Source organism: Aythya marila (assembly GCF_965140915.1).
Source record: "Aythya marila genome assembly, chromosome: 8".
NCBI lineage: Eukaryota > Metazoa > Chordata > Aves > Anseriformes > Anatidae > Aythya > Aythya marila.
The window spans coordinates 26,195,365-26,207,579 of record NC_139049.1 but is presented as its reverse complement, the minus strand read 5'-3'; the positions used below and the strand labels follow the sequence as shown (position 1 = coordinate 26,207,579).

General features: G+C 39.9%; 1 protein-coding gene across 1 annotated transcript in view; it reads left to right on the top strand.

The window, feature by feature from the left end:
* Window positions 1-7,496, top strand: part of TTC39A (tetratricopeptide repeat domain 39A) — a 47,660-nt gene extending 40,164 nt beyond the window's left edge. Inside the window, exons 17-18 of the mRNA XM_082765998.1 lie at window positions 17-133; window positions 3,149-7,496. Of these exons, the coding sequence (XP_082622124.1) occupies window positions 17-133; window positions 3,149-3,269 (238 nt within the window). The 3' untranslated portion in view covers window positions 3,270-7,496. The remainder of the gene's footprint in view (window positions 1-16; window positions 134-3,148) is intronic.
* The last annotated feature ends 4,719 nt before the right edge of the window (window positions 7,497-12,215 follow it).

Sequence of the window (12,215 nt, the reverse complement as noted above, 5' to 3'; positions counted from 1 at the left end):
CTCTTTTCCAATGTAGTGAGAAGAAGATAAAATACGACCATTATCTAATTCCAAATGCCTTGTTGGAGCTTGCGTTACTGTATCTGGACCAGGATAGAAGAGAAGAAGCAATAAAACTACTGGAAAGAGCAAAGTAAGCAATTAAAAAGTCTTTGTTGACGGGTCAGTATGTTATTTTACTGATGGGTAGGAAGCAGACATGATAATACCGCACAAACTCATTGTTTCCTTTATTCAGCAGAAGCAGACATGCCCTAGTTTTGGCTGGGGCCTTTTCAGGTAGTAGACACTATCTGATCGTTCAGTCTGTGAGTTACCAATCCATTCTGATAAGAGCAAAAATAATTTTAAAGATCTTGATATGAATGTCAAGGGCTTCCATAAGGAATAATCCATGTGTAACTAAATGTAATTATCTTTGTAGTCTATTTATTTATTCATAGAAGATGTATTAGATGAAATCAAAGCTCTGTGTTAGGGCTGAAATAATATTACTCAGATTGATAGCTAGCAGTGCTGTTTTTTTCCTTGATGAAATACACTGAAGATGATGTTTCAGTTTTCGTTTATCTTTGTGTTCTTTCGTCCGCATCTGAAAGACAGCTGAAACACCTGCCATTGCTATTTTCGTTGTGATTGATGTTTCTATCCAAGTAGGTTTATCAGGAATAGTTGGACTGGATCATGTATGTTCTTTATTATAAAATCAACAAAATAGAATTTTGCCTCTGTCCCAGTCTTTGCTTCTCTGCTGAGCCAAGATTTCTATGGGGGGAGGGGAGGGAGGGAGAAAAAGAGAAAAGAAAAAAAAAAAAAAGGCAGTCCAAAACAAACAGCCTTCATCTCCCTCAGGCATCCTGCACCAGGGCAGTTCACCTCTCTGCCTGCATGCTGAATGAGGCCAAATGTTGCACGTTTCCAAGTGCACAGCATCACACCAGCCCCTGCTGCAGGTGTGTTGCTACAAAACTGATCTCTGGCCCCAACTTCCAAAGAAGTCGCGGAGAGTTTTTTCTGTTGAGCTTTTGTCCAAGTCAGTCCAACATGTATGAATGGTGAATCAGTCTGCTGAAGCTGATGCCAAAAGCCTGTCAACACAAAAATTAAAATATTGCAGCTCTTAATCTCCTGTGCTCATGAGCCTGATTCTCTGTGGACTCATGGAAGTTATTAGGAATAGCAAAAATTGCATTAGCAAAACGCAATGGAAATTGTTTCAGTCAATTTCACATTCCTCAAAGCACGCCTTGCCTCAAATCCTCAGTTTCTTTGCTCAAATCTTAAAAAGAAGCCTAGAAATTACTGCTTCTGAGCTTCTCACTCTGTCTGGTACAGCTGCCAGTCCCTGCTCAGCCTTCCCACCTTTCACCTGGCACCTCAAGGGAAGATGTTGGCTTAAAGAAGGGCACAGCAGATAGCAGCTCTTAAAAATCTCGTTACCCAGTGTTTGAAAGGCTAATACTCGGGCTTGTTATGCTCAAAAAACTCATGGAAATGAGGGAAAAAAAGGGGGGGGCTGTCTTATTTCAATTCGTCACTAAAGAGTACAACCTTTAAGTTACCACCTGTAGCATTATATATACTTGATCAGAATGCAGAGGTTTATAAGCCTTCAGCTAAAAATGCTGAGTGTCTTTTCAGCCACTAGGGGGAGAAGGCATTGTCTGTGGTGGATTTCAGGATTGCAAAATTATGCTTGCTGTTGGCAGGAGTGGAGATGAGCTCTGCTTGTGCATGATGCTTGATTTACTTGACCTAAATCCACGTATTGCTGCTGGCTTGAATGTTTCAACTCTAGGAGAAAGAGTGGAATGAGATAATAAACAGTTTTGGCTTGATCATGCATGGAAACATTTCTATTTGTATTACCATAAGCAATAAGCAAGAATATCAGCCTGCTGATGAGAAATACAAGAGGCATTTTTTAATATCTGCATGACAAAATCTACTTAGTTTTCAGCAAAATCTCCAAAGTGTTTCAGATCAGCATGCAGCACAACCCATTCACTTCCACGCCTCAGCCAGCCTCTTGAGTGCTGCATACATAAAATTCCAAGCTGGTGTAGGATGGGTGAGGAGTCCCTTGTTTTTGCAGAGATTGACACTGCCACAGTGGCAGATGCTTGCCTCCATGACTGATTTGAATTATGAATTCTGAGCTGAAATGCTTTTAAAATATATAGACTACTTAATACTTGATGTAACGTTTCTGTGAAGATGATGGTATCCACTAAAAGAATATTAGCATGGTCTAATCCTCATTGGTATCTAGATTCTGTTTCCATTTTTCAGGAGTTGAAATGTTGGTTCCCAGTAAGGTCTGCATTTTCCCTGTGGTCCTGGGAACAGCAGATCCCACCTCTGTTGCTTTGGAAGTCTTGGAAATCTTATCTTTATTTTTTACTTTTTTTTCCCTAGGTGTTATTTCTATTATGTTTCTTAAATTCTTTTATTGTGATTTGGCAAGTAGCTTGTAGACAACTATAGGTATTCAGAATAAAAGGTATCACTGAAATATAAATCTTTCTTTTTTATACCACTGTACCAAATGTAGGCAATTTAAAACTTCATCTTTGAATTACAAATTTTTTCAGCTTTTTAATAATCTAGAAATACAATGTTCATTCTACATTGCCTAGCAGTTATCAGTGGTTGTCAGTCTCATTCCTGTCCTTACCATACTTACCAAAGGTTCATATCACTGCTGCAAAATGTTTAAATCCTTGCTGTTAGCACACATTCCTCATCTTGTTAAAATGAGGAAAAAAAATAATGAAAATATGTGTTCAAATTCGTCAGTCATACTTTGGGAGTGAAAAAACCACCTAATTTCTGAATGCAAACTAAGTGGATGTTATGGATATTTAATATGGACTCAATATTTTGATTGAGTGGAACAGATTCAATTTCTTATTAAGCTATATTTTTCTGGTAATTGCCAGACAGTAGAACTACAAATAAAGAACAAAGAGCTACATTGTTTGGCTAGAAACACATGCCTTGTATTTTACAGTAGGCAACAAAGGAGCTTGTGAAGAAAAGGCTTTTTGCTGTCTACAGTTGTTTTGCTTAGAACAATAATATAAAGATAACTTGAAAATATTTAAATATATATATATTCATCAGAGTGGATCTGCTTTTGTTTTAGACATAACTACAAGAATTACTCCATGGAAACGAGAACACATTTCAGAATTCAAGCTGCCCTGCATCAAGCCAAATCCTCCCCAGAAAATGGAATGCACTCTGGAGCCTCGGCAGTGTCGTAACTTTTTCTTCTTTGATGTGCTGTTTGTTGCAAACTTTGGTGCAGACAATTACTGACACTTCAGAATTATTTTTCCTTCTCTTTCAAGTCACTGAGAAACCAAATCATTTAAAATTTTAAAGGTGATGCATAAAACATTAATGTGATAAAATGGCAAAAAAAAAAAAACAACAAAAAAAACTCAAACCAACTATAACCCATAAAAATATTGTTTTTTCAACAGTGGCTTTTTGAATACTTACATCTGTGTAGTTCTCTTTTCAATCATGTGCCTTTTCTTCCTTGTATTCACAACATCTGCTAAGCGAGATAGAACATAAAGTGGAACAACTGGAAAAAAAGCAACACTAAACTTCTCATGGTTCATGGATTTAATCAAAGTGAGCTTTAAACGTTCATTTGAATTCATACTGCTAGCAGTTGAGAAGGAAGCTTCTCTTTTTCCAAGTCTCTACTTGAAATGATGTGAGAAAATCTCAGTGCACAAGAAACACAGCAGGGAGGAGCTCTCAATCCTGGGCATTTTCAATTGTGCATAGAATGTCTCTTTACTAGCTTTTAGTAGTTGCTTTTTTGCTGCTGTAAGAAACTTGCTGGTGAAGAAAATGTTCTCCCTTATGCAAGTATCTTGACATTTTCTTTAATCTTGTCTTCATGTCAAGTCTGCTGCTTGTAGTGCCTGAATGATTTACCAAGGATTTTAGAGAGGGAAAAAAAAAAAAAAAAGAATAAGATGGAAGTATAAAACTGCATCTCTTCTTTGACAAGTTTAAAAATGGGAGGACTTTAGGAAACAACTCTGCCGTCAGAACAAACATGATTTGAAGCTTATATCGTATTCAAAGCACAAGTCCATGAAGGTCACTTAAGAAACAGCAATATTCCACTGGCTGCACAGCCATACAGTTACTGTGACAGTCAATTTCTTCTTAAAATGATCGTTCTTAGAGATGTCCTACTTGAGATGTCCACGTTTAAAAAGACCGTATGGCAGTGTTTCCTGTGTTAAGAAACTTGGGTTGGAGCAGAAGCAGGCTCTCTTGGCAGGGTGCTCTGCCATTTACAAAGGAGATCTTTTTCTTTTTGCTCTTTATTATCTTTTTGGAGAACCTGTGAGGAAGTAGGGCATTGAGAATAGAGCAACGGGCTAGCTCTCTTTTCCAGTGCTGTCTGCCATACAATTGCTGCTTTTCTGCAAAACTGGTAAAGTCAAAAAACAAATTTGCACTGTACTTACTGTTCTCCAGGCTAGCTCTTTGTGTACACCTGTGTTTTTTGAGGGCACAGTTCTACCTCCCTTTTGAAGGAGATTCTTCCCCGTGAGCTGTTCTGGTATGTGGCAATGGGAGGTCTTCTGACAGCCCTTTTTCTCCAGTGGAGATGCTTGTCAGGAAGATTCATATATAAGTACCTCACAGTGAATATGCCTTCTAAAGTGATTGTTCCCAGCAGAAGAGAAAATTGACAGTTTGTAGCTCTGCTTTTACCTCTTCTAAAGAAATGACATTGTTTTATAATGCAAATTAATATGCACGGAGACAGAACCACCTGTTCCTCAACAGTGAAAACTTGCATTGTATTAAAAATAGACACCCTTTATAAAAGTCTTCCCAAGTTAAAATTATAGGTGAAGAATGCGTTTTTTTTAAAGTGACTTTCTCAGATAAATTCTCAATTCAGATACGATTCAGTACGAACAGTTATGCTATTTACGTTTGCACATCAAAATTTACGTGTAAAAACTCAGTCATTCTTTGTATAGAATAAAAAAGATTCTTGTTCTATTTCATGCATATAACGCCTCTTCTTCCAGTTGTGTTCTTTTCAAACATTTTGGCAGTCTTAGCATCTTTTGAGCAAGCAATGCTATGAGAATTAGCATAATCTGTACTTTGCAGAAAGTGAACAATCCTTGTGACTGTAGATTCATCTCAAGGCCACTGAAATGCTCTTTGAAACTTCACCCATAACTGAGTTGTGCCTGTGCTCTCAGATGCGTTGCACAAAGGCCATACTGTGCGACATGCAATCAACTTCCCTGGTTCTTTGCAGTGATGAAAATCCCGAGATTTTCATACTCACCTTTGGTCGAACATAAACACCCGTCGTATCACATGCATGATCTCCAGCTTCAGTTGGGGACCTCGTAGTTGGTCATGACCAAGTAGTCTGTGCTTTTACTCTCACATTTTCGCTCCCAACCAGGAGGAAACATCACCTCCATCATGCAACAAGGTCTTACGGACTGTACTATTCTGAACTCACTAAAGGAGAATAAAACCTTGCTTGCTAAAGGATGCATGGAGGATCTGGTATGCTACCACCGTATGTCAGACTTGATTTTTAGATACGTTACATTTTGAATTGTCTGCTTTTACTCTTTGTTCACGAGTATACTTCATTTTGCTTCTTTTCTGTGGCTAGTGATCAGAAACTCAGTGGTGTCAGTGTGGGCTGCAGCTAATATATCAATATCTGGAACTTCTGTCATGGGATTGTCTTTCAGGCTGGAGGAACCTTTCCATTGTTACTACTGAAGCTGCTGCATTCCTCCCGAAGGAGCCCTCCAGAATGGTAAATTGCTTTAAGTACAATGAATTAGGGGAAGCACAATTGGTGTGAGAAGTTCTCAAACAGCTTCAGAATTTGGTGTATTGACCTACAAGAAAATAGTGGATACCCTAATGGAATCACGGATCAAGGATTTTCACCATGGCCTCAGATTTAGGAAACCTTAGGTACTGCTTCAGATGGATATAGCCAATGCCTCATTTGAAGAAGAAGCAGTTCCTTCTGCTTTCAAACACTGCATGGTCTGACTGATGTTCAAGAAACCCTCTGTATATAATAAGCTTTAGCCAACAAGTGCTGGTATCAGCTCTCAATTCTCAGCAAAGACAGAGAAGTTAACCAAACGAAAACTACTAACTCATGTAGCAGAAAGTAGTGTTCAGTATTCTGCACTTAGTAGGACTTTTATCATAAAACTTGCATACTGTATTTTTTTATTTTTTATATATTTTATTTAGTAGCACTGATGTGTGGTTTCCTGTCAGTAGCCAAGGAGAAATTCATATTTGGTCTCCTGGATGTCTGCAACAATTGCCGTGGTTCGCCTTGTGCTATCAGTGTCTTCTGAATGTGGTAGTGGCAAGGGAGGGAAAAGGAGTAAAATGAAGATAGATAATTGTTATCATTAGATCTGATGTGTGGAGTCATGCATATGTGCCCTCTCACTGACCCGAAGGGAGGATATGGGTTAGAAAGCTAGCAGCAAGCAGCTTATACTGAGGTCTAACAAAATCTAACTGTATGTGAACAGCTCCTATAAATAACACGAGATGAGAGAACCTGTTGGATAAAGAACGGCGGGGTGAAGCTGAACCTGGTTTTCTTGATGATAGAAAAGTGTGATGAATTCACAAACGTGATACAGCTACTGCTATTTGGAAATACCCATTTATGGTTGCTCAACTAAAGCGCAGGAACACACTTTGATTTATTACTGATATGCAGTCCTATTATGACCTGCAATTAATGCATCCTGTCACGGGTGGTTAGTTTAAAGCCTGCCCCATTCTAACGCTGCCCTCATTTACACTGCAGTGATAGAGCATTCTAAACTTTGCTTTGGAAACTTTGCCTTTTATGAAATTTAGCAGCATAGAACAGGATCACATAAAACACTTCCTCCCATTTCACACTGGTTTTGGCATTAAATTCTGTATTAAGTTCAGTGCCTTAGTACTTCTAGTTGACCTGTGGCCTGGGTCCAAGATAGCTAAAAGATCGTAGGGTGATAGATTTGACTGCTTGCGTATCTCGGGCCCAACGGCAGCATCTGCAGTAAAATAATGCTCCTGTTTGTGAAGCAAGGCTTTCCTAAAGGTCAGCCCAGAATGCAAAAGGCACTCCCAAGAGCTTAAATACAGCACTCTCAGCCTCCTGTTCCACCTGCAAGATGTGTTTCTTTGCCTGGTCTAGCATAAAAGCACAGTTGCAATGCGCATGTATATGAAATGACCAAAACAATGCGTTCCACAGTTCCCCCTCTGGGAGGAAGAGAAGAAGATAAAGAGGTGAGTCATGTTGTTTACTGCTGTACAGGAAAATGGTTAATGGTTGGAAACGTCACTGATGAACAAGATTGGAAAACCTGAACAGACTAGAAATGAACTTGCTTCTTTTCTCATTATGTTCTGCAAATACCCTTTTGTGATAGATAACATGCAGAGTGTGTATTGGCAAGTATTATAATGGAATGATTTGTCATTATAAAATATTTTTAAAAGATACTCTCCAGATTTGCTTCAGGTGCTTTAAGAAAAAAAAAAAAAAAAAAAGACGTACTTTATTTTAAGTCCAGTCCTTGTCTCAAAGATTTATGAACAGCAAGAGAACTAATAAATACCTGCATTGCACTGTGGTAAAATTCTGCATGGTGTTTGCTCCGAATTCAACATTTTTGTAGGAAGGACCAGGCTTTGTTCCATTGTTTTCTGTGTGTTTTTTTTTTTTTTTTTTTTTTAAATCTCTGGACCTACTTTCTTTCATTGCTGGCTGAACACAAGCAAAATGTTTATTTAGAATTATGTGTTGTGTTGAATTCCACTTGCTTTCACTCTCCTTGACTACATTACAGAAAGAACGCACAAACCAAAGCAGTCACAATCCAGCCAGCACACTGGCTTCAAAAAAAAAAAACAAAAAAACAAAAAACAAAAAACAAACAAACAAAAAAAAAAAAAAAAGAAAAGAGGGAAAAAAATCATTTATCTCATGTTAGTCAAGTACTGTAACAACATTTTCATGTAACATCTCTTTTTTTTTTACATCTTTTACGTAAGACTGTTTCTTACCAATTCATCCAAATAGTAATCAGACTCAAAAAGGGGCCATAATATTCAGCTATTTTAGAGAAAACAGCTGTTCAAATGTTGTGTTTGCATTCTGTACTTGTGAGAGCCAGTGACAGTTAAAGATTATGACTTTCCTCTAAATAAGTCGTCCAGGCTCTCTCTTTCTGACTTTTGTTAAAATAAGTGAGGTTGCTACAAAAATGTCGATTTGGATATCATAGCTACTGACTTGTTTCAATACCTATCAGAAATGGTACTTAAACTTCTGTGCAGGCTTGCTGCTGGAATACAGGTGGTAGGGGTAGGGGCTCCTGGATTAAGGCATGTTAACAAAAATGTAGTTGTGGCTGTTTGGAGTCTGTTGTTCCACTTATCTGTGCCTGCCAGTGGTTGCGTGCCAACGTTTCGTGGACTCTGCTTTCTGCAGAGGGCCAGTGCAAGAAGCCAGCAAATGCAGAGTCTCTGATCCCAGTAACATGGTATGAAGGTTGTTTGCATTCATGAGGGAGAGTGTGGAAGGTGTGCAGAGAGCAGAGCCCCAACACGTGCGTGTGCTTCAGAGCATCAGTTTGTTATTTCATCGAATGCTTGCTAACAAAAAGTCCAGTTTTGGTGGTGTGGGCCTGAGAGGGATGATCACAGACCACAAGCCTTGTGGCATCAAGGTTGCATTCATCCTGGAAGCCAACAGGGAAATAACGCAGTGTCCATCAGCCTTCATTTGCTTTTGCAAACCCTTTTTGATGGAAGAACTCTCTGATGTCATGTTATCCCCACCCAAAATGTCCAGAAATGGACAGGGCAGTTATCAGGAGTGAAGGGGAAAGGCGGGCACAACTGTTAGGTCTAGTAAGGACTTGGATTTGGATTTTTTAAACAGCAAGTAAACGAAAAACCATGCAGACTGAATTCTGTGGGTTTCAGACCAATAGTCTCTGACTTGGCTTTGCTCACTCACTTCTCAATTCTTTTGTAGAAGAAACGTGCAGAATCTCCTGTTGTTTTGCTTTTTCTCCCAGGTCATTTCAAGCAAGATGAGCAGTGTTTGCATCCTGAACACAAGTAGGTCCAGCAGGACATCAGGTCCTCTGCTGAGGCAGGTAACTTGGATTTGAGCCTTTTCTCTGTCGAGAGAGAGAAGTAGAAGCTGCAATTTTCTGGATGTTTTTCACCTCTCACTGATCCTCTTACACAGCCACACATAGAGTGTGTGGAGGTAAGGAACGCCTTAGCACACCAGGGCTGTATTTGATGCTTGTCTGCAGTGCTGGAGCCACAGGAGCTGTGCTTGGTTTTGATGGTGCTGTAGGTGCAGTTCTAGGATGAGCTGGTGTTGTGTGTGTTAATGCGGTGCTTTTCCTGCCCGTTTGGTGAAGGTGGTGTTGTGGCATGTCTAAAGGGAACCTCTGCTGGTGCCGTGAAAAAATGGAAAATAGGGCCAGAATCTCCAATGCTCAGCAAAAGTCAGTAGGTGAAGCAGTGATGACTGTAGAAGACACAACATAGGGGTTGTGTTCAGTGTCATCTTCCAGCAGGTACTCAGTACTGCTCTCATCACTCCAAGGTTACACAGCCTCCGCTTGGCAGCTGCAGACTTTCGAGAAGCAACCACCAAGGACAGTTGCAGTTTTGGTATTTGCTCTGGCCTCCATTTTTAAGGCTTCCAGGTACCTGGGAAGCCTTGGGGTAAGGTTTCCGTTCCGTGATGCTGGGCTCATCGCTGATGCAAATAATCCTTGGTTCTTCTAAGGAGCACCAGGAAGCCCACCCGTAATGCCTTTGCTAATACTGAAAGCTTGTGATCTGTGACATACGTACGTATATGTTATTCAAAATATGTGCATGCATGCTCACACACAGCAGCATTCTTGATTAGACAGGCAGCCACCACCGAGGGGTCTGTGCAGAGGAGTAGGAAAAAGATGCTACAAAGGTGGGCGTCTGTCTGTCTGTCTGCAGCGAGGGCCTTGGCAAACGTGTGGTTAGTGAGCAAGAGCAGGGCCTGTGTCCAGAACAAAATATGTGGTGTAGGCAGGCAGAGTGCTCTTAGTATGTGCTGTGGATTGAGCAGAAACTGGTGTGTGCTGAGTTGTTGTTGGAATGCTTTCATTTAAAATAAAGGCAAACGCTCTCTTGGGTTTGGTGCTGCAAATAATAGTTTTTAAGTTTTTTGTTGTTGTTGTTTTTTTCTGGGGGCTTTTTGGTTGGTTGTAGCATAGTTGATCCGCTCTTGCTGAGTGACTTACATCCCTTTGTGCTGCTAGAAACACAGGCAGGCATTTTCACTAGTGTTTTTTCATTATATAGACGCCTTTCTGCAACTTTTACTTAGCAGTGTAGGTACAGCGTGGATATTGTAACAAACCAGTTGGCAGCATGCAAATACAGTTACTCCTGCTTAAATCAAAAGGATGCTTTTGTGGGTTATGTTTGGACCATTCCTTTTATCAAAAGGCTTTACATTTCATACCAAGAATTCCAAAGCCTTGAACTCTTATCCCAGAACATATTTAAATGCAAGATAATCTGCAAAGGATGGTTAGCATAAATTATATTCTTCAAAGTGAAATTCTGTATAATAGGAAAGTTAAATCTTTGAAGATTATTTTTATTTTGGGTATTAAGAAGTGTTCTTCTGGACAGATTTTGTTCATGGTTTTTATAGGTTATCAACCAGTGTGTATGTTTTTAGTACAAAATTGGTGTTTGTAATAAACTGTATTTTCAGTTGACTAGCATCCACTTTGTAAGTCCCTTTTAATCCAGGATTTAACTGATCAGAGGCCTTGTGTGTGTTTGGTTTTAGCCGTCTTGTTTTTTATTTAACTGCCAGTCCAACGCAGAAGTACTTTCATCTTTACCACCATTGCACAAGGACAGGAAATGTCGAAGTCTTGAAACTGTGGCAACTTAAGTTCAGGTATTTCATAATGCTTTAGCCTGGAAGTGTACACTTCTACCACTGCAAAGAGAGGCCTGTCAGATTTCCAAACACATAATTGCTTTCCGTCTTGTGAAGTTGCAAGGTAGTAGGAACTTTGAAAATTTTATGTGGTTAGAGCCTTTCCACAACTCCACCTCTTCACCAAGAAATTCCCTGCACTTTTTTTTTTTTGTCTGGGTACAAACTTTCTGTTTGTCTCTCTGATTTACCTCATGAACTGGCAGAAGGTAGTCAGTATTACCCTGTCTTTAGACATAAAATGATTAAAACGATAATTCCAGTAGCATGCAAGAACTTCTAAGCATAAAGGTCTTTATGAAATGGAGTATCTTTTGCCTCAGATTTGTGAGGATTTTGTTTTCTTTCCTACTGTAAGCTGTAAATATAGCCCAATGATTTCCCTGCTGTGCATGCACCTCGGATGGTGGCCATGCCCTTTATCCCCACCTGCTCCATCTCTGTGGCAGGTCGTGGTCCTTGACTGGGACTGCGGGTTGCTGCAAGGCTGCGGTGTCTGGCAATGACAACAGGTGGATGGGTTTTCCAGGTCTGTGTCTCTTGCATTGTTGCCTGAGATTGCAGGGGCTTCACCTTGCTGATGCACGCAGGTATTCCTTGGGCTGTGCCAGGGTTGTTCTGCCAGGTACTGGTCTAAAGTATGGCCACTTTTCACTGCAGTGCACACCTCCAATAGGGTGCTTTAAAGCAACATTTTTCTAGTTCACTTTATGCAACTACAGTCTCGATTACTTGAACATAGGGGCTAGGAGAGTATTTTTTTTCTTGACATTGTTTTGCAAACATTTAGCTCTGGGCCTGTCCACCTTGAAACATGCAGCACTGTCAGAGGAGTGGCTGCAGGCAAACAGGGCCAGAAGAGCAAGAGCCAGCCCAGGGCTGCAGCAGACTCTGCATAGGAAGCAGCAGTGCTGCAAATGAACTAATATGTTTAAAGTTCAAGTAATTTATTGGACACCTCTGGGACAGGAGGCAAATATTAATTCCACCATCTGTAAGATGAGGATAAGACACAGATCTGGTTTCATAACTGTAGCTAAAATTCAATTTACATGTTATTTTGCATTGAATTCAGATAAATTACTTCGAATTAAGAATCATCCAGAACAGCATTGCACCTAACAAC